Source organism: Gambusia affinis, linkage group LG13, assembly GCF_019740435.1.
Source record: "Gambusia affinis linkage group LG13, SWU_Gaff_1.0, whole genome shotgun sequence".
NCBI lineage: Eukaryota > Metazoa > Chordata > Actinopteri > Cyprinodontiformes > Poeciliidae > Gambusia > Gambusia affinis.
The window spans coordinates 11,645,884-11,671,177 of NC_057880.1; the positions used below are offsets into that span (position 1 = coordinate 11,645,884).

Below are 25,294 nucleotides of genomic sequence, written 5' to 3' on the forward strand. Positions count from 1 at the left end.
AATTCTGCTCAGGCAGAAAAGTATACTTATCTCCAAGAGTCTTCCTCTGCTCCAGTGGGAGAATTTTATGAGAGTACTCAGCCAGATTAGCACAGAAAGACAATTGTTTCCCACACAGTTTCAGTGTACTTATAATGGTTAATGTAGCCTTAAAGTGCATTTTCAGTTTGAGAGAGTGTTCAGACGCAACGACGACTTCAGTCATGATGGCTTTACTTCTCACAAAGAAACGCAGACAACAGTGAAACACTTTACAAGTTCCCTTTCCGAAGACAACATGCAGATGTTTCATTTCTTTACCGGGAATGTATTAAAGAAAAATATGCTCTTTTGATGGAGCATCGCTGAAGTGTAATCATGCAATATGTACTATAGTCATGTAATGGTACAGATAGATCACACGGTAAGATGATGCAAGATAAATCATTGAATAAATACACACAAGTTCAACTTCACACATATTTATTGTTTTAATATGTTATTTAGGTTATTCAACCATTAGATGGATGCAAAATGCTAATATACACCATTTACAAGAGTTTCAAGAACTCCTGATTATTCATGTAACTATATAATACATACTTCTTTGCAAATGTTGAAATGTAAGCTGCAACAGCGGATAGACTTACAATTAAGCATTGGGTAAGCATGCACCCAATGCTTACCTCAGCATTGGGTAGATCTGTGTTTGCTGCAATATGTTTTGTGTTGAGATGGTATTTTAGGGCTGAATAGCTTTACTCCTTTTTGCACAACTTGTGCAAAACAATGGTCTTTTCCAGTGTTCCATGTTTTTTTTTTTAAACAAAAGTAAACCCCCAGTACACCAATAAAAGCTGCATTGCCATCCATCGTTGCTGCTTTGAGATGCTGCTTGTGCATCAGATTTGCAGATGAAGTAAACATTTACAAGAAATTGACTTTTTCTAAAAATCTACAATGAGCGCAAAATTATCTAATCCAGGTTCATATATTGTAGTTTTTAAGTTTTTCTGATTTTAAAGTGATTGTAAAAAAAACCCCCAAAAAACCATTAAAATGCAGTTTTTGTGCTCGCAGACATAGAATGAAGGCATTATAGATCAAAAACTGCATGCTAAACAATTTCTGACTGTAGAAATATTTAATAGAAATATTTGAGCAGTCTATACATATTTTGAAACAACTTCAATGAAATTATTATAGATCTTGCACTCAAGATAATCAAATGCAACCTAACCCTAACCCAAATGCAACCCTAATTGCTGCTACCACTAGACTGAAGGAGCTGAGTGGGGGAGTCACAGGGGAGCAGTGCCTCTGTGAGGCCAAGCTCGGCTGGACAGTGCAGCACCAACAAAGAGCTTTGTTGAAATTGGTGACACTTTGAGGAAGCAATCGCTTAGTAACTACCACTAAAGGTGACATGATGACAGTCCTCGGTCAAACTGTGTCAGTGAATTGGAGAAACGGCAATTTAATATAGGTTTCAGAAATGTGTGAGAGCAATTCTTACAGATCTCCTCAAAATGATTTCACTGACTGACATCTTTCAGTCTCAGTAATATTTCTGATTTAAAGATGTTTTTAATTTGGCAGCAGTAACCTATTAGTTTGCTGTGTCATTTTCTGTTAGTATTTTTATAATTGTGTAGTTTGTCTGGTTAAACTGTTTGGCCTTTTTAACTATAACACACTGTGCTGTGTTATTCACCAATGCCATCATCCTTCAGATCTGTTGCACTTCTCAGTAAGTGTCCTTCTGCTCTACAGCTTTGCTGCAACCAGCTCTCATTCTGATCTTGAGACCTTTTCAGGAGCACTGCTCTTTTCCTCTATACTGTTGTTGAGAGAGAGCAGTGTACTAGCTAGCCATCCATGCCAAGAGTCAAAGGTGACCCCAGGATCAGTGAGACTGCTGAAAGAAAGCTGAGATGGTGTTGCATAAGAGAGGCAGCTAAATTAATCTGCTGAAATCAAACTGAGCCTCGGGGTTGTCCACGGCAACAATGCTGCCCATGCAATTTCATGAAGATCTGTTACATCACCACGGTCGCTGTGCTCACACAACTATCAATACATACTAAAGTGCCCTTTTTTGAGGTTGCGGCTGTGGAGAATTCCCCGGCTGGGACACATTAGTCCTGAGAAGGGCTTATAAAGGGTTTCCTCAAGTGTATGACAAGACTCATGCTGCAGAGCTGTTATGCAGGCATACATTGACGACTGGGGTTTTAACAGATTTCTCAGTTTACCATGTTTTTCAGAACTTTTTCTGCATCTAAATCATTGTAGTTTTTATCTGTTTCTGGTTGAAGTATTTCAGCCTACCACAAAATTATCTCCAGAAAGTACGGAAAAACAACTTATTTTTGTTTCAAGTTTGCAGTATGCAGGCGAAGGAAAGCTTGAAGTTCAATTTAGGTCCTTTAATCTGACATAAATTGTCAGATTAAAGGACAATTTATGATCACTTTATCAGCTGCATCTCACTATTTTTGGCTCTTTGAACTGTTAGATCTGGCAGAGATTCAAAAAGTTATTGGAAACATTCCTCTTAGATTTAGGTTTGTATTTATATGATGGCATTCAGCTGTTGCTGCAGATTGCAACAGCTGAACATTGCAAAAGTGCTTTGCTAGATTAATCTAGAGTACAATAATGTGTTTGTCATTTTAAACAAGCCAGAGTGAAATAATCTGAGTATTCACATCTGGTGCTTACATCCAATATGGTTTTTTTTTTGTTGGATACACAAAAAAAACATTTTCAAGTAAAAGAACAGCATAAACAGATAGATATAATCAGTTGTAATACTAAAGAAACAAAACTAGAATGTATCCACCAAAGCACAACATCACTAGCACCCAGAATCATTGAAACAAGGCAGGATGAATCCATGCTTTTATGCTGTCTAGGGCAAATTTAAACCCCACTGTTTGAATGTTAAAGCTATCATGCAGACTCATTGGATCGGGCAATGTTTGTTCAATCTGATACTGTCTGGTCAGAGTGAAACCGACAGACTCGGTTTCTTGTACTTAACAGGCAGGAGTGGCAACGATGCCGTCTTCAGCCACTGTAACCCATCTGCTTCAAATTTTGACAAGTTGCGCATTTGGGGAATGTACCTCAATTACTGTACTCATCACTGTTGTAACGATTGTTGCTATTGTTTTTAGCTGCTGTTGCTTATGAATTTGAGCCAGTCTGCCAATTCCTCTTGAAACTCTGCAGTCAACAAGAATAGTTTTTTTTTTTTTCTTTTCATTTGTAAACCTGAGAGGCGGTTGTTGAAAATCACAGTTTTAAGCTTGCCATGTAATTGCTGAATTGTATTAGCAAAAACCAGCATACATAATAAAGTGGCCGCTGAGTATGTGTATGTGGGTTTGCAGAGAGACCATGCAGCATGCTCTGTTTTTTAAAGCTATGATGAAATTCAAAGACATTTTCTGATGGATGCAAGATGCTCTACTGGGGCTTTGTTTACCATAGGTAGATGCGTCATTTAGTCACTGACAGAACTGTAGTGATCCATAAGACAGTGTCTGCTAGAGCATCTGCAACTTGTCTCTGTAGTCATTAAAGAAAAATCCCAAATATCTGCCAGAGTGTCATGAGGCCATGTTCTTTCCAAGTGATTAAGAGATGGGCTTCAACATAAATCATCCACATTTGCTTTGCAGTGGACCTATAGAGCATCAGCATCGGTAAAATGTCTTGCTTTATGCTATCCTTGTTTATTATCATTCTGAGGGACAAAGAAATAAAGGTAATACTTTCTATGTATATTTTCATTGAGTGGTTTTGAGGGGTGTATTTTAAATCATTGAATAAATTTGCCACTTTCGGATTTGTCTTGCCGATACATGTTTTCCAAAAAGCATTTTCTCAATTAGATTATATGTGAAATTATCATTGGACCTGCATGCTGGTGTCGGTTAACATAGAATAATATTAGCATTAGCATTTTTACATTAGGTCAGGAAATTAAGGAAATAACTACACAAGAAATGAAAAATGGCAAAGCATAGATACAATATTTAATAAAGTCTCTTGCTGTTTCCAGAAATTATGTGCAGCAGACTCAAATGGCTGAAATATTTTCAAATTGATTTTTCTTATTTATCTAGTAATGCCAGTCACTTCAAATGTTCCATTACGAGAAATAAAATGCAAAATACAGGTGAAAAATATACAGATTTTTCCATTTTATTCATGTTAAAAAAAAATACATTTTTGAGTACAAATTTCTTGAGGATGTCAATGAAGCACAGATTTTCTTCAGAGGTTGAATATTAAACAACCTTTTAAAGGCATCTGTCACATTTCTTCATCTCAAAGCAAGCAGGAGAACAATGGATTTCCATGTAACACTATTTAGGCTAAGGATTATAATGCTGGAGGTTACTATGCTTTTCTACAGAGATATATATTATTCTTAACCTCATAAGTCTTACCCAGTATGTCGTATGCAATAACTGAAGCTCAAGACACTTTTTCCAGTTGTCAAGTAAGACCTGCATACCATCTCTGGCTGGTCTAATTATCTTTCTTTCAGTTAGCAAAATTTGTTTTATAGTTAAATATAATTAAAAGACGTAACCTTTGTTCCTTAAGGCTTTATATTCTTTTGTTAGATTTCGAACTAGTTTTGGTTTTAGTTTCATCTTGATGGAGTGAAATCTTCTCTCACATATTTTTTGTATGACTAACTGCAAGTTGGAACCACAAACTTCTATGTATTTCAGTGGGTTCAACCTTTTAAAGGCATCTGTCACATTTCTTCATCTCAAAGCAAGCAGGAGAACCTGGCTAAAAAGACACCTTGTATATGTCTTTTCTGGGCTGCATTCAGTTTCCGTGGTAACCAACATTTGAACTGATGTATATCTATTCAGCAAAAATAAAACACTTCATTGTCTCAATTAGTTTGAGGTTCTGAACTGACTATCTGCACTGCAAGCAGTCTAAGTGTTACTAAAAAACTTATTGAAATTAACAAGGCTAAGCAAAACTTGTGACAAGTCAGCCATTTAAACACCGATGCAATTCCTTGTTTTTGTTATTCGGATCCGATCCACTTATTTCAAAGAAACATTCAACATGATGGGGCTAGTTGAGGTATGTTTCTAGTGAATTGTGTTTTCATTCTTTTTTTCTCTGAAATTGTCTTTCACACTTGTCATTGTGTGAATCTTATCTTACTCAAGTGAAAACTGAAACTATTTTTGCTCGTGCTGTTTATCTTTGTTGCATACCTGTTTAGTATTCAGATGAAATGATGAGAAACTCAATGCTATGCACGTGTTTAGTGCTATTCGAACATGACTGCTTTTCCTGGCTTTGTGTTTATTTTTGTCCTTTCTCTTAGTGTGCTACACACTCGTGCCACTTGCTATAACGCTTATTGTTTCACTTGTCAACATAGATTAGGTGACCTCTCACTCGGTTTGATTTGTGGATTTCAAGCTTTTAAATATAGAAATGGATTTGTGAACAGGCCACATACAGTTTGTAGCACTTGGTTGTTCTGAAGGCAGATTAAAATGAAATGTTGAAGGAGAAAAAAGTTAAAATTAACCTCTGTAATACTCAAACTCCGATTGCAATTATTGTATTACACCACGTAGATGCAGTTTGTTTTTACCTATTTCGTCCAGGCTTCATAAAGCAAGTGAACAAAAACCGTTTTGTTAATTTTGATGAATGAAGCCATGCGATAGACCAGAGGGGTTTGCTTACCCTGAACTATTGCAAATTGATGCTGCACTAGTACATCTGATTTCTGGTCTGGTGCTTGAAGCCAAATCCTCCAAAAATAATATGCTAAAAATTTGCCTTGGTAATCACAATATGCAAAATCATTTATCAAAACTGTGTTTGGAGCCAAAGGCAAACAGCGGGACGGTGAGAGAGAGAGAAGAAGAGAGAGAGAGGCAAAAAGATATGCTAAATGTCTCCATACTATAAACATTTAGTAATTTCCTTTCACTGAAATCGTTTGGCACAAAGAAGCTAAAATCATGCATCATACTGCAGTCTTTTCCCTGTTTCGCTCCCTGTTCTACTTGAACCTTTCCTTGGAGTTTAAAGATAACACATATAAATTACATGAATGATCCTGTTTTAATGGACTTGCCATTAAACCTGATTACAGTCAAGAATATGCTCTGCCCTGTCCCACATTTTCCTATTATGAAAATTTCTGCAGCTTGTAACATCGGTTTAGATTAAGGGACACAATGGATTTCCAAGTAACACTAGTTAGGCTAAGGATTATAATGCTGGAGGTTACTATGCTTTTCTACAGAGATATATATTATTCTTAACCTCATAAGTCTTACCCAGTATGTCGTATGCAATAACTGAAGCTCAAGACACTTTTTCCAGTTGTCAAGCAAGACCTGCATACCATCTCTGGCTGGTCTAATTATCTTTCTTTCAGTTAGCAAACTTTGTTTTATAGTTAAATATAATTAAAAGACGTTACCTTTGTTCCTTAAGGCTTTATATTCTTTTGTTAGGTTTCGAACTAGTTTTGGTTTTAGTTTCATTTTGATGGAGTGAAATCTTCTCTCACATATTTTTTGTATGACTAACTGCAAGTTGGAACCACAAACTTCTATGTATTTCAATGGGTTCTTTTGTGATAGAAAAGCACAAAGTAGAACAGGATTATCTTTGCATGTCTTTCAGAAACTTTTGCACATAACGCATCTGAAATGTGTGGCAACCAGCAAGGTTTTGTTTAATATAATCTCCTGAGTACTTTGTGAAGCCAGTTCTCGTCGTAAGCAGTGTGCCTCTACCAGGTTGGCAAAATCTATTCTAGACAAATACCTCAGGTTCAGTCAGATTCCATGAAGAGCCTCTCCTTTGTTTTGCTCAACAAAAGTGATTCTTAGTTGTACCTGAATGTGAACAGTAAGTAGGTGATTCTAATAAATGCCTGTAGTTTATTATAAATCATTTCTTTGACTCTGACTGTGCTGGAAGTATAAACTCCATCCCATTCTCAAGTCTTTTGTAGCTTTTAACAGATTTTCTTCCAGAATGTTCTGGTATTTTTCTTCATCTATCTCCCCTTAATTTCTGACCAGATTAGCAGATTTTGCTCAACAAAAAGGATGTCCACAGCAGGATGCTTCCACTAGCATGTTTTGCTCTGGGGATGTTGTACAGTTTTATTTTTCTGCCAGAAATTGAGTTTTGCACGTGGGCTAAAAAGTTACATTTTCTCCTCTGACCAGAACGCATTCTTCCATATTATCAAAAGAACATTTTTGCAGTATATCTGAAATATTCTCTGAATTTTTAGTCTTCAACTAATCACTTTTAAGACACTGCAGCATATTGTCTGCATCATTTGTTATTTGATATTTAAAACTATCATTTTTATTCTAAAGATATGGATTTTATGTTTAAAAAGTACATCACTTTTTCTGTGATGTACTATGTACGTAAAGTTTATGCACACTAATTGTTGCATGTTGAAGGGCAGGGAGAGCCCTAGAGGTTAGATACATTCAGGCAAGAGACAAATACTTTCTTAAGATATGCAGCACACCAGAGGATCAAATAACACTGCAGTGTGGTCATATATTTACACACCTAAAGAGATGGACTAACACAGCTGCTCCCTGGTAGAAGCCACATTCAAATTTCAGTAAAGCATAATGTCCTCCTCCTCTTCGCATAACACGACTGGTAAAAAGGACTGTTAACTTTAAACAAACGAACATTTTTAATCAGTTTTCTGAAGCATTTTCAAGCTGATTTTAAACGGAATAAAATTGAATGTTGTTTAGGTCCATTGCTGTTTTTGTTGTTTCCAAATGATTTTCCTTTTTGCTTATTAAATGGAACAGCTGTTATGTATGTAATTGACTCTGACTCTTGACTTTCCCGCATTTTGAATGTGGAAAAAAAACTAAATCTATAATAACAGGGTCTAAACATTGGTGTAGGGAACATCCAAAATTAAATATGGCTATTAAATATACAACAATAGATCAAGTAAAGAAAGTTTAGTTATTAGGTCACTGTTCGTTGGCGGGGTCAAGGTCCTGAGGAAATATGGTGCAGAAATTACAAATCATTCAAAATAAAGTAATAAAGTGCTTTCATAATATTATAGTTCCATTTGTTTTGATCTACGGCCTCTATTTTGAATTTCTATGTGCTTATTGTTGTAGTTAATGTTTTTTTTATTTGTTGTGTAATCCATATGCTTTACATATTTTTTGTTATTTGTGCTGAATGTGTGGACTCCAGGAAGAGTAAATACAAGGAACTGTAAACAATAAGAATCCAAATAAAAGAAAGAAAGAATCTCCTAGACGGTTGGCAAAAAAAAAAAAAAAAAAAAAAAGAGACACCTGGTATATTGGAAGACTGTCCTCAGACCAAATGTCTAAAATTATGCACACATGATAAGTCCTTGGACTTATGAGACTTTTGTCTCTAGTGATCTCAGGGCCTGGAATTCAGCTGATTTGCGCAACGAAAATAAAAGCGGCCGGGCAGGCTATTGCGGCTTTGCTGGAATTTTATCGACCCTTGTGGAATCGAACAGATTTGCAGGAAATCAAAATAAAAATGGTAATGGAGCCTGTCAGGTTTGGATCCTGGGAGTTGCAGCGGTCAGGGGGAACCCTTCGGAGAGAGGGGTAATCACTTTCAGATGAACGGACAACTCTCCAAGTGAAAGAGGAGAATGTATGTTAGTGAGCAAATATGTCCATCTGTGAAGTTTTCAAAGATATAACTACGACCAGAACGTTGAGATAAATCAGAATAATTGGAGAAATGTTTTTTAAATTGAGATCAGATTTAGACTCTTCATCAACTCAGCATGGAACTGCTGAAAACAAGCGTGGCTGTGTGAAAGTGCATGTCGAGGCACTCAAAAAGTATTTTCTTGAAAATCTAACAAAGCATGGGCGGACATGAAAATGTTACAGTTTTGCAGTATTAAGACAAAGATTTAAAACAGCAGCATATACTTACATGTTATACCCAATGTTTGGTGCATAAAAGCAACACTAATTTATTACTTTTGAAATGACTATTGAGAAGAAATGGTTAGCTTTTTAATGTTTACAGTGTAATCCAAAAGTAACTAGATTAAATTTGCTGGTAAACAGGGAGTTGCTGAACAGACATGACACTAACTGGCTTGATTGTGAAATGTAGTAGCAAAACAGCTTCATGTGAAGAAAATTATTGGGTGGTGCTGCTATACCGATTTTCACCATAACTGTCTGTGTTTTTCACACCCAGAACTATTGTCAGCAAGTCTCTCTGTGCTGTAAGACAGTATATTCACAGATATGTGAGGGGGATCACTGCTTGACTCTGTGCTTCATATGTTGAGTGAATCCAAATAGTTCTGCATTTTTCAGGCGAAGAAACTTTAAACCTTTGGAATGATATTTACAATCTTTGCATACCTCTAACAGTTCAAGGTTATAATGGAATAGCACTTTCTGCACATAAATTTCCAAAAACATTTTCTCATTTTCCCACTTGTTGATGATTAAGTAGAAAACAGGAGGTGCCAAATACCAACTTGACTTGATCCATCACAAACAACACATTACTCCATCTATACCACCTCAATTGCTCTGATCATCTCATGAAGTGTACCTGGTCATTTAGGTCCACTAAATAAACAGTTGTGCGTATGTTTTTATCCTGGATTTCAAATATCTTATTCCTCTTTTTTTGTATTTTTCTACAAGCACAAGTCCCTTCTGTTATTTGCGACAATCTCTCCCATATCAGGTGACTTCACTCTTTCAAGTCAGGCAGATCTCTGGACATCCCCCTTGTTCTTTTCTATACTTAGGACCAATACCCAAAATCACATGCAACATCTCATGCAGACAGTCATCCCAGCTGAGTCTTCTATAGGGATTTTAGCACTATTAAAACTCCCAAATGCCTCCTCATCCTAATCAGAAACCTCTTTATGCAGTACTAGTATCTGCTATCGTACATACTTGTGTTTCTATGATGCTTCGAGATAGATGGAGTTGGACTGAATGTTTTGGCAGCCTGGTCTTATAAATGTGCTTTTAAACCGCAGCAGTTGATCTTGGCACATGCTCACTTTAAAACAGGTTTCCAGATTTTATTTGTCTTCCCACTTTGACTTTCCTGGAACTGGTTTTTCCGGATTAGTTGAAGAGTTCCTGTGTCCTGAAGCCTGGGACTTGCTTGTTAGGGGTGGGGAACCATAGCAGGTGGATGAATGTTTGTCTCCGTTCTTGTTTCTGCAGTTTCTATGAAGACATTTCCCCACAGTGTTTGCAAAGGATCTGGTTACACTTTTTTGTTTTTTGGGGTTTTTTCCCCAACAAAGTTAATATTAAGAGCCAAAGCCAAAGGGTCTGTCATTGGCCCTGCAGTGTCAGTCTGGTATGTGTTCCTCTATTTAAATATTTTGTTTCTCTTGAGAATTAGTGGCTGGCGCTGTTTAAAGACCACTTAATGTTAGCAGGGCAATTTCAACTGTGCACTTAATCACATAAGTATTGTTTAAAAGAAAAAAAGAGTGATTCTGGGTTGTTACTCGAATGCTCCAAGGACATGAACTTTAAAAATGTCAAAGTGGAATATAATTACCATCATGTTTAGTAGAAAAAAAAATGGTTATTGCCAATTCCTAAAGCTCCAAATGTGTGTGTCAAGAATCTGCTGTAAATTTTCCGTGAGAACTTTCCTTAATTTTCCACCATAATTAACAGAGCAAAAAAAAACATGTCCGCACCTGCATGACTGCATGGGTGTGTGTTGGCGTGTACATGTAGGTCTCTGGCTTTCCATTGAGAAAGTAAATGGCAAAAAAAAAGTTCTGTTTGTTAAGTACAACTGGGAAATTGTTTCCGTGTTGGACTGCTTGCATAAGAGTCACAGATTTCAACCAGTGTCTGTATCCGTCTTCCCTACACAAACACACACAGATATACTAAACACATTTTTGGTTTATTGTTATTTGGTTTGTATTTATTTAACCTTTGATTAATCAGGAATTCACCACCTCCTTTTTAAAGGAGACACATGTCAGTGAACAATTATTGACTTTAATTCATTTCCAAATGTTGGGAAAAATAAAATTTCCCTCCTTTATTATTATTATTATTATTATTATTAGTAGTAGTAGTAGTAGTAGTAGTAGTAGTAGTAGTAGTAATTTTTTTATTTTTTTTTAATACCCTGGAGATTTTTGTTTTTGAAAAATGTGTGAAATTCACATTGTACTGAGACTAAAGCGGAGAGAAAGTCGTACATATTCACGTGGCTCTCTGTCTAATTTTGTTGTTCGTGTTTCTGCACAGCGGATTGATACGTCAACGTAAATACGCCACAGCTCTGAGAAAACACAGAAACCGTGAACCGTAGGAGACCATCAGTGCCAGAATAGAAATGATCTCTTGCCTTCCATCAACGGCCAGTTTTGCCTTGAAGATGATAAGGCTGCTAATAATAAGAGCCTCATAGCTGCTTGTGCTCACTCTTGACAGAGGAAGTAATTAAGTTCCAGCAGTTTATCAGTGGGTTGGCCGGAGATTTGCTGTCTGTGGGGCGATAAAGAGGAGCCGTGGTGAGGTGTGCCCTTTCTCTCAAGTGTCCACCCAACGCTATTTTTCATCTTATCTCCTCCTGACTTTCACTTGTTCTTCTTTCACTCCACATAGGGGAAGCCCGAAGCGGGTCGAGAGTGAGCACCATCATGTCAATCACCCTCAACCACACCCCCTGCCCCGCTCTCCTCAGATGTCCAATAAGACTAATTTTAGCTTGTCGTAAAATTGGCACAGAGTTTTTAAGCGTGCCACTATGTGGATCTGTTTGGACTGGCCGTGTATGTAGAAAGCACGTTCCGTCTGTTTTCTTTTGGCACAGATGTTCCCATGTGGTTTCTATTTTACAGTGATCCAGTTTGCCATAGGAATGAGTATTTGCATGCAGCATAGATGCAGTTTTTAGAATGCCTTTCTTTTACAACCGTCAGAAAATCGTTGACTGTAGCATTTAGACGTGTAACAGAAGAGGTCTTAAAATTTTGCAGAAATACATAAAGCACTGCTGCTCGGTCAGCTTATTGACACTTCTGGACTGTAGTACAACACATGATTCAGTGGATCCGCTGGTTGTGAGTGGGAAACTTCTAAAAAGAAAGCTTGGAAGATCACATCGACATACAGGTTTTAATGTTACTGTTATCTGATGCAAAATTTAAGGTCTAATCCAAACTGTGTTGTTTCTAGAGCAGACTGATGGTGTTTCAGTGGCTTTTTTTTTACTAAACCATACTACATTGTTCTTGTACTTCACAATCATGGACTACTGTTGTTCCTTTCTTTCACAAAATAGAATGCTTTGACATTTCACCCAAAATGTTTTGAGGGGTGTGAATATATTTCCAAGGCTCTTTCTTGTACGAAGGCTTGAGAATGGAGAATATATTTTAGCAACAGGACCCCGAGGTGCAGACAGGACAGGTCTTTTATTCTTTGAATGTTACATAAACCTGTTACGTCTTTTTTTTCTTTATTATTCTTACCATGCAGCGATTGGCCTGCAGCTGCAGTTGGCCCCCCACTTAAAGTCCTGATGTGTCTCTGAGCAAGTAAACGTTGATGCATTTGTTTGTCTGGGTGGCTTTTAATCATCTCTACTAAATATGAATATGAATATAAAAGGCAGAGGTTCAATAGCAACATGTTCCTTTCGAAAGCAGGGATGATGAATGAGCCTTATACAGAGAATGTACAACTAAACTCTTAGAGAATAAAACTGACTTGCAGAAGCATTAAATTATGACGCTGATTTTCTTTTTCTTTTGGAAAAACTAATTATTTTTCTTGCAGCCAAAATGCAGATAAAATTGTGATCTTGTCCAAGTAAAATTTCAAAGACCATAAAAACACTGTGATATGATCAAATTAAGCTTTGTACACCACTGGGGAAGGGGATTACATAATGCTGTGTCTGTATGTGTGTTTTGTATTTGAACAGACAGTGAGATGGTTCCTCTGGACTGCCTGCGTCCTCGTTCCTGTGCTGCCACCCGTCGGTCTTCAGCTCGGCGGAACAGTCATGACCCTCGCCTCACCATTAGTCTGTGCGACCTGAGCCTGCAGCAGCAAGACATGCAGCTCGAGGAAGAGGATGATGAGGGGGATGAAGAGGAACAACTCCAGCCTTTAAACTCCAACTCCTGCCATGTTCCCCAGAACTCTCAGAACTCGCAGCAGTGCTTGCTGCTGCCTGGCCACTTGAACACTGATCTGCAGTTTCACACTATTCATGGCCTCCATGTCACCGCGCTCGATAAGCACACGGTTGCTCGGCCAGATCACCGCGGCGACGAGAGAACCCTGGTGTTCACCAGCCGCCCAATGCACTGTTCAGAGATTGTGTTTGTGAAGGTGAAAGCAGGAGCCAGCCGGGGGGGGTCTCTTTCTTACGGCGTGACGTCCTGTGACCCGGCCACTCTCAGGCCCAGTGATCTCCCATCGAACCCCGAGTCCCTGGTTGACCGCAAGGAATTCTGGGCCGTGTCCCGGGTGGCTGTGCAACTCCACAGTGGGGATATTTTGAGCTTTGTGGTGAATGCAGATGGGGAGCTTATGATGAGCCATAATGGGAGCAGTGCAGGAATGGCGCTTTGTGTCGATAACTCCAGGCCTCTCTGGATGTTCTACGGTCTGCATGGATCCGTCACTCAACTCAGAATTTTAGGTACACTAATCTTCCCTGGTTTCAATCTTTTTCACTTAGCTAGTTGTGTTAGGTTTATCATGTCGCTATACTCAGTGTTCCTTCCATTTTTTTTTTTTATCACAACAGGTTACATTATTTAACATTACAAAAGCACAAGGACAGAATTACCAGCCTTCAAAAATATAAATACAGAAAAGAAAATAACCACTGAAAAACAACAATTATTTAAAGTGAAAATTAGACTTATTATAGCAAAGTGATTTTATGTCTGCACAGTGAAGTTATGATTAATAATAATAATAATACTGCTGTAAGTGCTACTGTTACCTAATAATAATCATAATAATGGTGATGTTATTAATAGTGATTATGGTAGAAGCAATGGTGTGCCATCTTATTCTAAGACCATAATTGATAACATAAGTCCAGTTTAATAAGAAAAATGGAAGGTAATCTTTCAGAAAAAATCTGGAAGAACTATTAAAGTGTTAAACCAAACCTTCAATATAAAGCCTTTAGCTTGAAGGCTTTATATTTCCCAGTTATATATTCCTGATTCATATGTAACACCACTGGTGCTCCTACATTCAGAGAGAAGTTTAAAATATGATTTAAGAACAAATCATGCTTGCAATCCAGGGTGAAAAGGGTCTAATTGGATTTCAGTCAAAAAGATTTGACTTGAAAGTTAAGTTGTAGTTTTATCAACAGGCTGGCTTTTAATTCCCCTGCTGTCTTCCAAATATCTACAAAGGAGGTCTTTTGCAGCTTTCCATTAAGAAGTTAATACAGCATGGAATTGTTAAATTACGTTTTGGAGGGCTAATTCCCACTCTTTAAAACCATAAAAAAGTTTCTCATCCTTTGCCGTCTGGGCTGCTCTCTGACTTTTTATCAATTGCAATATCAGTAGGTAATTTGAATGCAGCTCTAGTGATTTGAATATGGCAGTTAGCTTTGAGCTTTTGGTTAAACAGAATGTGTCTTTTGTGTTTTGTTTCAGCAGATCTCACAGATTCATTCAGGGTTTGCCTGAAGGCAAATGGAATTTCATGTACGGAGTTTCTTTTCCTGCATTTCATACTGAAAAGTGAAAAGTGGAGATGTTTTCTTTCTCTCCAGAGATTGTCCAACAAAGTTATTTGTCCAAATTATTGTAGTTGTTGTGAATGGGGTCGCATCCTCCACGACTATCAGCACCTCTGGTTGAGATGCTCAAAAGCCTCTGAATGAAAATGGCATTCTGTCACAATAAAGATGAGAAAAAAAAAATAGTTTAAATAATTTTTTTTCAGATTTTCACTATGGGAAAGTAACAGTTTTGTAAAACTAAAGTATGTCATATAAATTTTACACTAAATTTTGCAGTGAGCGTTTTGAGATTTTTTTTTTTTTACCCCTTAGAAGATGGAAGAAGGAATTTAAATCTCGAAATAGATGTTTTTTTCCCATATAATTCTTTTTTTTCACACACATTTGGACAATAAAGATGAAATCCCACATTCTCCAGACTTTTCAAGTGTGTGGGAACCTAGAGAGTACTACGAGAACAAATTTAGTTTTTTTTTTTCACTCTCCCATCACTGCAGATTGAAAAATATACATTATTTAAAAGCCATATCGCCTTATTCCACTGTCGCTGGCTTGCGCAGTAATGTATGCATCTGAGCAGAGCAGGTGTCTCGTTCACAGAAAATCAATAATTGAAGGTGACCTTTACTGAAAGTTAAAATAAAATAAAATTGATCAGTTCTCCTGTTTTTCTTCTTCAAACCTCTCCTGGATGCTTTGCTCTCCTTTCCACTCCCCCATGCAGTCAGCCAGACTGAGAACTCGGGAGGTTATTTCTGTCTTGCGTGGGCTCCCAGCAGGCAGCATTATGTATCAGGAGGGAGCCTGTGATAGCTTCTTATGATGCCCTCCTGATGCATTATTAAAATGTAATTGCTTGGAGATTTGCTGTGCTGGGTTTTCCACCCACAGCCAGTTCTAGTAACATTAGTTTTCCCTCTGTACTTCCTCTTTTTCCTATTTGCATTTTATTTTGTCCCCCCCCAATCATATCCACATTTTGGTTCTTTGGGGTCCATTACTCAGTGCGTTACCCGCTCCAGCTGTGTGTGGGGGGGAGGAGGGATGTGGGTGTGATGTGTTTGTGATGGGATGTCTAAACTCACCCACAGCCTGTGCAGTTCCATGCTATAAGTTGCTATGGAGACATCTAGCCACTGAAGCAAGTGACAGTTTGTCATGGCTGGGTGCTGTCAAGCCTCTGAGGTGGAACAGATGAGAGTCTGCCACTGTCACATGATCACTTTGTCTGTTTTATCTGGGAAAGTAAGATTTAACCATTTCATGTTCAACATTTAACATCCTGATGTTGTCGTGTATTGCCATCATTATGAGTTTGCATGACTGCCTCCTTTATCTTCTCAGCTGCTATCCTGAAGCAGCTATGATATATACATCACCATGCAATTGTTAGCAGCTCTGATAGGTAACACTACTCTTGTTGACACAGTGTTTTGCTCTACTCTGAAAAGCAACATCCTGACATCCATGGGAATGCTTCCTAGATACATGCCACTAAAGTTAACATTAAGAAGACCAATCACCCCCCCGCCACCCTACAGGGCAATACTGGTGCCATAAACTAGCACACTTGTCTCTGAAGGATAAAATGTGTTCCACTCAGAGCCCAATGTCTTGACTTGGCTTTTTATCATTCATTGGTGCCAGTATATATTGATGGTGCAAAGCAGCAATCCTTCCTGCTTCACAACCTGCATAGCCAGGACCCACAACAAGTGGGGTACCTTGTCTTTGGTCCACTCTGGATCTCATTGTGTCTCTAGATTTGCAATAAATGCTTCTCATCAGCTGCAGAAGATTTCTCCAAGTGATTACATGTGGTAAGGAAATCGGATATGCAAGTGCAAAAAGCAAAAGCAGAGTTCTGTTTCAACAAGTGATGGAAAGTGTCTGTGGACATCAGTTATCAAGTCTTTCTCAGATTCTGTATTGGTCCAGGTTCTAATAGATATTCCTCCAGTTCTGCCCAGTATTTAGCACCACATTTACCAGCTTCCCTGTTCCTGTAAAGAAAAAAAAATGCATCCTGCAAATGCTGCCATGACGTAGCCACTGCCTTATTTCATTTTTGGGATGGTGTGTGTTCAGGTTTGTTTTTGTCTTTCCACCTTCAACAAACTTCTGGGGCCTCCACACAACATCTGCTATTGCACTGTTATTTTACCATCCTGGTGACTTTTAAATACAATAAACTGTGCTGGATTTTATCTATAGGTATCAGAGTAAAGGGGGGCTGAATAAAAATACACATTAGACTATAATAATTTTTATGTGAAAAATGTTTGATTCTTTATTAAACCACAAACACCTCTTATTGTCTCCATCTATTTTCAATTGATTCCCAAATTTCTGCCCGTGACTGAATGCTTTAGCAAATCTTTACACATCTTGGCAACATCTGTCCCCCAGAAAGCTGGCAAAGGCTGCAAGAGGGTAAATGCTCAGTTTGCAGCTTGCAGAGAAATGCTATTCTATGTGTAGACAAGAAGTTTGCCTTGACTGGTACTCATAATGTGATATATTGCTACATGTAATAAACAAGAACTTGAAGGCACTAAACACAAAAGGCTCAAACAGAAATAAACAGACAACAAATACTGCAACACCAGTTATAAATTTATCCAAGAGAAGATGAAAGGCGCCCTTGATGAAAGGGTGCATAAATAGACATGAAGGTTATCCATTCTGCCTTATTAGCGTTCACCGGGATATTTACCCTTGGTGAAAAGCCCCAAAAGGTCAGTTTAAGGTGGTAATGCAAACGTGTACACCCCTGTCCCCTCTGTAATACAATGTAATCAATATGTGATCCCGGCAGACGGTGCCTCACCAAAGTGGTACAATCATCAATCTCAACAGTGACCTAAATTACTGAAAGACTTATGTTTCTGTTGTCTTTCTGTCCTGACCTTTTTAGCAACAAACTCGCTGTTGCATAAAGCCCTACTATAATTTGTTTATGTAAGCCCAAACCAAGAGCAGTGTTAAAAATGGATGGTAGAAAAGGCATTCGGGTTTAGAGCAATACATCAGAGCATGCAGAAAACATTATTTGTATACCATATAAAATTCTGAACCTTGACAAATTTTTTTCTGTGGTTTCTCACCATTATCACCTCTAGAACACTTAGAACAAACAAAATGTTTGTAAGGGATGTAAGGCATCAATGTCATGTGCATGACGCCAAGTGAACGATCAGTCAGACTGTGACAATTGGGGAACTGGGTCAATATTTTTGTGTCCTAGGAGAGATGACCGGCCTGTATGAGAACCAATGGCAGCTCCAGTGGTTAAGGGGCGCAGATGAGGTTGGATCATATGGATCAGACAACAGATAGTCTGTGGAAGTTGTTTTGTACCTCATCCAGAGGGATCATGGATTCGTGAAGGAGGAAGGAAGGGAGGGGGCCGTGCAAGCTCGTGACTCACTCGTTTACACCCACACACATACACTGTGGACTCACTAGTCATCTGCTTGGTGATAGATGTGGAGTGAAAGAAATAGAAGAATTATATGTGGCAGTTAGATGACCAGAACAATTACATTTGCCTGAATGTTTGCTAATCCACTGTAATCAGCTCTTGTAAAACTCTTGCTTTGACTGTTTTTACGAAAGCGGATGTTAATTGTCTGTCCTCTCTCTATCCAAGGCTCATCTTTGCCTCTCGATCATCAAGGTTCATCAGTGCCCAGCTCGCCGTTGTGTACACCCAACACCCCGACAACACTCTGCAGTAGAAACTCTGGGTCCAACCTCAACACCACACTGACCATCAGTCTGAATTCAAGCCTTAACTCCAACTACAGCACACTGTTTTCCCCTTCCACAGGTTGGTTCAAGGTTTCACGGAAAGTTCTCTTCAGATTCTCACACTACAGATTTTTGGAATAATGCCAAGAAGAAACCGATTGTTGAAAGAAGCCATAAGAATTTTGACAAAAAATATGTTGGGGACAGAGCAAATATGTAGAAAGAAGTGGTTAGACGCCAAGTAAAACAGACCATTTAGAATACACCATCCCTAAAATGCTGTGATGTGCTTTTCTTCAGTACAAGATAACCATGTACTTTAGCCATGCATAAAATACATCCTGGAAGAAACATGTGCTGGCAGATCAACTTTCAAGAAGAAAATACCCTTGAATACACAGCCGGAGCCACAAAGGAATGGTTCAGTTCACAGCATATTAATTTATTGGAATGGAGAAGTCAAAGTCCAGGCAGAAATCCAATTGAAAATCTGTGATAAGAAGTTGAAAAGATGTTCTCTGTCCAGTCTGACCAAACCTTAGCTATTCTGCCAAAATATTGAGCAGAATATTCATCTTTTACATGTGCAAAGCATTTACACATTCTCATTTGTAGTATTACAAAGACAACCATCAGTTTTTCTCCTCTTCTCTACTTTGTGTCAGCATAAGTTACATACAGTTTGTTATATGAAAATGGTCAACAGGTGTGAATACTTGCAATGAATTATCGTCCAATGTAAATTAGTCAACTGTAAAACTGAAATGCCTGTTTTAGAAACATTTACCTTTGTGATATGAAGCTGCCATCTGTGCTGTCCATGTTGTCTCAGGAGGAAGGAAAAGTGGCAGAAAATGTGACACATAAATACTGACTGACATTTAGAGGAGGCCCAGTGGTTCTGCAATCTGCTGTCCCAAGGTTTCTTTAGTTACATCAAACAAGCGAAAATTTCTTACATATTACTGAATGTGCATTTAGTGCAGCAGAGAGTTGGACCCTCTAATTTTTATCTGGAGAGTTTATTTGCCAGATGAACACTTCAGACAGTTTTTGTGTTCTTTGAGCCATTCCAAGGCTGTTTACATGGGGACAAGCTACTGAGGCAGCATGTCTACAGCAGAGATGTTGCGAAGTTGTGGGTGTCATTGATCAGCACAACTGTTTCAGCAGGTGGCAGGTGCCATGTTAGCTTCAGTGTGAAAAGCAGCAAGGTTTTCCCAAAATCACATTGCATTATAGCAAGATGAGGAGAACAACCCCTCTACCTGTTAGTGGTCACACTTGTGTCAAATCCATGTTTCCTGCAGAGTTCGCATTATGAGCTTAGACCTTTTCTAGCATTTCAGCTCTTTTTCTTATGTCTCTTCTCTCCTCCTTCTCAGGTATAAACCCAAGCTCGCCGTTTTCCAGCCATCCAGAGTCCCCTACATTCCCATCTTCGTCCAGCTCGTGGAGTGACGAATGCACTATCTGCTACGAGAACATGGTGGACACCGTCCTTTATGCCTGCGGTCACATGTGTCTCTGCTATGCCTGTGGCCTGAAGCTCAAGAAGATGGCCAACGCGTGCTGCCCAATCTGTCGACGGACAATCAAAGACATCATCAAGACCTACCGGAGCACATAGACTTGCCTCCGACAATGCTCAAGATATCGCAAAAGCCATGTAAGACTTTTTAAAGACAGCACAAATGATGATCTGGCTCAGGTACTCTACAACAGGACTTGAAGCTTGATAAAACATTTTGTTCAAATAATAGGAGACGTCATCAAAAGCCATTAGATATGCAGTGTGATCAAGAAAAGCTAAATGTGGTACGGTAAAAACAACATGACAGTATGCATCAACTCATTTATGCTGAAGAGAAACTGCTATGTTCCATGTCATGCAGAATAAACCCTTCATGATCTCTCCATCCAAGTTAAATGGAGTTTGTCCAGCGCAGGAGATAATAACAAACAGAATCAATCGCCAGCTTCACCAGCTGCTACTCTGCTGCTTGTCAGGAAGCTTTGAGTCAGACAGTCGTTTAAGAGGAAGAATCGATTATTTTCCTAAACTGAGTGAAAATCAAGGAATAGTTTTATTTTGAGATTTCCTGAAGGCGGTGGAAAAAAAAATAATAATAAGTAGAGAGGGTGAGAAAATCTTCTTTTAGCAATAATCGCACAATAAAACCTAAGCACTAAGGGTACAGAGAAACTTAAAGGAACTTAAATCCGTAATAAGTGGCGTGCCTTGCATATTAGCCCACCACCTGAGGTTATCAGGCAGAGACTATGGGAACGGTGCAAAAGTGAGAACAATGTCACCGGAGAAGGTCACATGATGAGGATTGAGAATGTGAATCAGTGAAGATGGAGGCTGAGGAGGCTGTAAGTTTGAGACTGAGATGGGGGGAGATGAGGAGGTGGTTGAGCAGTGTGTGCCTGTTTTGGTGAAGATGAAGTGTTAGTTAACTCAGAAGTTGAGATACGTCTGCTGGGTGTTGGCTGTCATGCCCTCCTTTTTGTGGCTTTTCAGTAACTTTGCTGGATTATGTAATTGCACAAAAATCATCCAAATAAAGAGTGGTGGGTACTGAGAAAGTTCTTTTTTTTTCTTTAAAGTGTTGAATCAAGCTCTTCTTCACTCTTAGAATTACTAATTATCCTATAATCCTTCTCCACTTACATGAGAATCTTCTTTACGAGATTAAAATAGTAATATTTGATTGAATAATATTGTATATCTGTGCATTGCATCTTCAAGCTGGTTCTCGTGTGCAATCGGTGACAAAGGTGTAACAACTGTGAGAATTTTATTTGCATATCATTTTTCGTGTGCTGCTCTCCGATTATAAAAGAAAACATATTTTCACTTGTCTACTCATGTATTATATGCTGATCATCTTCAAATAGGTAACAATGTTTTCTTGTTTGTTTTTTTCCTCAAAAATTGCATCACTCATTTATTATAGTAGATATTAAGTTGTGTTTTATAACATGTCATCTCATCATTGCAGGATTAACATTACCAATTACAAGTATGTTGTATAAAATTTGTTCATATTTTCTGAGTGTATATTAGGCAGTTCACTGTGAAAACCGAAAGTAATGTTCAGATTACTTTTCATCATAGAATCCTTATTTTGCGGTTCTAGTTTTCAAGATATGAGCTGGTTGACACTCAGACATAGAAACACAACATTGCTATATTTTATTTGAAACCGAATATGTCCTTGATGGTGGTATGCATAGTATTTCTTGTGACTTCCACAAAGAGCTCCTACATGTTTTAATGTCAATATTTTTCCAGCCTTGAGTTTCCAATGTGGTCATTTGTTTCCAATTTTTTTTTTAAGCTATAAATATCACTTTTACAGCAAACATCTCTATAATGGTCTTTAAATATGGAACAGCTACGATTGGACAAGATGGATGGATGGATGGATGACAGATGAATGACATCCTTGCATAAATTTCCTAGTCTAAATATTAACCCTGTGACAATTACACATTATGCTGTTCTGTGCTGGAATGTTGTTTGGAATGTTTATTAGCTTTTTCATACCTGGTTATTTTTCCCTTCCTGACTAAGAAATAAAATAAGGAGTATTTGTACCAGAAAGAGAAACTTGTGAGGATTGAAACCTTGCTTGTACATTCAAAAGCTCTTTTTATGTTATTATAAAGAATATTTGCGTGTTTTTATATGTGTGGCTAAATTAGGAAATGTATCTATAATCTTAATAGTTTTGGTGTAGGAATATAGAAATCTGCTACAACAGGTCTATAGCATGAATAGTTATAGAAAGAGCTTACTGATATTTTTCCAGTTCCAAACAGTTCAGGTAAACAAAAAAACTCTGCAACCTCACCCTATTCAGCACATGTTTAAACAAGCCAAATGTGCAATTTTCAAGCACATTTAATAAATTTGAGAATATACCACATATAATGTAAAAATCATTGCACACTTTTATTCAGTATCTAGGTAACCTATCCTGTTTCAGAAATGTGGTCTTTAAACACATAGCCAAAAAGCCAGCATGGAAATTCAAGTATTCTCTCTTTTTACCAAAAACATATATTACTAATCATGTACAACTTCACAAATTAAGTAACAGATAAATGAATGTTAAACTTCCAATCATCTGACCAAGACAAAAATTCCTTAGCCTTTCCAGGAAGTAGAAATATCTAAATTTGACATAGCAACTCATTGTTATGAATAGCAACAGGAAGTTGCTGTAAATAAATATAGATTTTAAACAAGTGTAAAGCAATAAAATAAGCCAGACCAGCTGCATCTTCCCATTATTTTTTCTTCTCATGGATGATGAGCCATATCTATACCACTTCAAGGGATAGACATTTGTAAGTTTTTTTTTTACTGACCATTAAAAATTAGAATTATGAACAACATGTGACCAAATAGTTTCAGTCCAAGTCAAAAAAAAATGTCAGCAAATGTTACAAAGCGTATATGAGAAAAAAAATAGGATTTGGTTTGCTATTTTTTTTCTTTCTAAAAGATGTTAAAATAATCTAATTGCATCTGAATATGAATTATGTTTTGTTTGAAAAATAAAGTCTGTAACACTGACCTTTCTGCTGTTTTTTTTTCTCTTTAAGTTATCACTCATACATAAAAGAAGCACATACGTTTATAGCTCTTGCAAGTGTGTAGGTTGGTCATTCTTTAATTAAGTCTAGCCATTTGGCTTAAATTGCTATGAAAGGGGAAACTTATGATTCTACTGTTTCAGCTCTTCTGCACAGCATGAATATTAAGTCAATTTGGCACAAATGGGGTATAAGATTGGATAAATGTCACTATGTTTTCTCTAAATATGCATTGCAAATACCTGATGGTAACACTTAGCAGAAATATGAAGTCGGAAAGGAGATAGAAACCAAAAAGGTACTCTGCACCATACAATCCTTCTCACAAGTGTTCTTGACTAGCATTGCGCCATATACTATGCAAATAACACAGGCAAGAGCTTTTAGTAAACGACCATAACTCACAAGGAAAGTGTTTACATTTGCGGTATGTAGCCCTGGCCACAGCTAACATAATCTGTTATGATGTTAGCTGGCCTGTCTGTGGGGTTCTGCTGCAGCACTGTCTAATGGCCCAATCCACAACCTATGATGTCCAGACATGAAACAGGGCAGTGGCGGCTGCCACTCGTGGTTGAGTATTCTCAGAGGAAAACGTGCAGGTAGAGTCTGTGAAAGTGACATGAATGCATCGTCTTTCGCCAGTGTCTGTGTACACGTAGAATTTCCACTAAGAACTCTCAGTGAACCTGGCCGCCAGCCTTCTAAAGGCTCAAAGGGTTTTCCAGACATGCTCAAGCTGAGTTTTACTATCTCTGCCAGACAGCTGCTTGGCCAAACACAAACACCATCTATTAAGGTATTAAGTTTGGATTTCAAAAAAAAAGCGGTAGACAGTATTGATTCTGAATCTTAACCAGACCCCAGAGAGCCTGAGTTTTTAGGTTGCTTCTCTTCTCGTTGCACCGGTGAGCTGATGTTTGGTGTTCAGTTGGATGTGACATCTCTTCGTCAGTCCTATTTGTGTCTTGGACAAATTGTAAGATCAATCACAACTATGTTAGAAAGTGTCAACTGATCATTGTCACTTCCACGCCATTTAATTGTTAAACTGATGAAGTCCCCAAGTAGTTTACTGTGGTTGTGTTTAATCCCTACTAAGATATTGTGTAATGTTGCCCTCCAGTGGTTAATAGTATGTTCTGCATTAATTCTACACATACTGTACAAAGCCCTGTTCAGTAAATTAGAAAGTTACTGAAAAGTTAATATATTTGGGCAACTCCATTCACACAGGTAAAAACATTATCCTCTTACACGTAGAGTGATGTTTTCAGGGCTTTATTTCTGTTAATTATTATTATTTTCAACTTACAGCTGATGAAAACATTGTATTCCTTAGATGAACAGAATTCATGTTGAACAAAAAATCTGGTTTGATTTACGTTATATTATTAGCATGGTAAAAGTAGTGATTTGCAGTTGGGATTATGCCAGGAGATTGTTGATGCCTCCAAAATGTCATCCATGTATAACATTCAGTTGTGCACATACAGTACATACTGTATTTATTTGCATATATATTTTAAAAAGTTTAAGTCTGTAAGTCTAAAAATGTTTGATCTTGCATGTAGAAAGCTGACAATGTATAAATAGCAATAAATTAAGTTATGTGAACTCATGTCTGACTTTAAAATACATTAGTTTTGTTCATTTCAGTGTGTAACAACGTGTCATTAATGGCCCATATTAATTTGATACTAAATAAATAACGTGCAAATTATGAGTGGATATAACATTTTCTAGAGCACTGCCTGTATGTAATTTCTGCTGTTTCTTACCTTGAGAATGATCAAATTTATGTGGATACAATCAATATTAGCATGACACAAATAATCTAATATACTGATTCACGTATCTCACATTGCAAGTTAATCTGTTTATGATGGAGAGACTTCATCTAATAGTTCATGTGTGGCACCTGTCTCTGTAAAACTATCTAAGTGTTTCGGTTTCCCATTAACTTGTTAACAGCTGACGGTTGCAGAATAATGGTCTGCAAAATTCAAAATACAACTCTGGTAACTTAAACCATTTGATTTCCCATTTGTAGATGAATAGAAAGCTTGGTGCTTTATCTACATCTAAAGCTAATGGCTATGGGTTAGGATGCAAAGTA

At 37.8% G+C, this 25,294-nt stretch overlaps 1 protein-coding gene across 2 annotated transcripts in view; it reads left to right on the forward strand.

Moving 5' to 3' along the window:
• Positions 1-23,155, forward strand: part of LOC122842542 (E3 ubiquitin-protein ligase NEURL1-like) — a 35,081-nt gene extending 11,926 nt beyond the window's left edge. The window contains exons 4-6 of one of the 2 annotated variants that reach the window (XM_044136519.1): positions 13,012-13,737; positions 18,464-18,643; positions 19,950-23,155. In XM_044136519.1, the coding sequence (XP_043992454.1) occupies positions 13,012-13,737; positions 18,464-18,643; positions 19,950-20,194 (1,151 nt within the window). In that variant the 3' untranslated portion in view covers positions 20,195-23,155. The remainder of the gene's footprint in view (positions 1-13,011; positions 13,738-18,463; positions 18,644-19,949) is intronic. The other variant, XM_044136520.1, reaches the window with a different exon arrangement.
• The last annotated feature ends 2,139 nt before the right edge of the window (positions 23,156-25,294 follow it).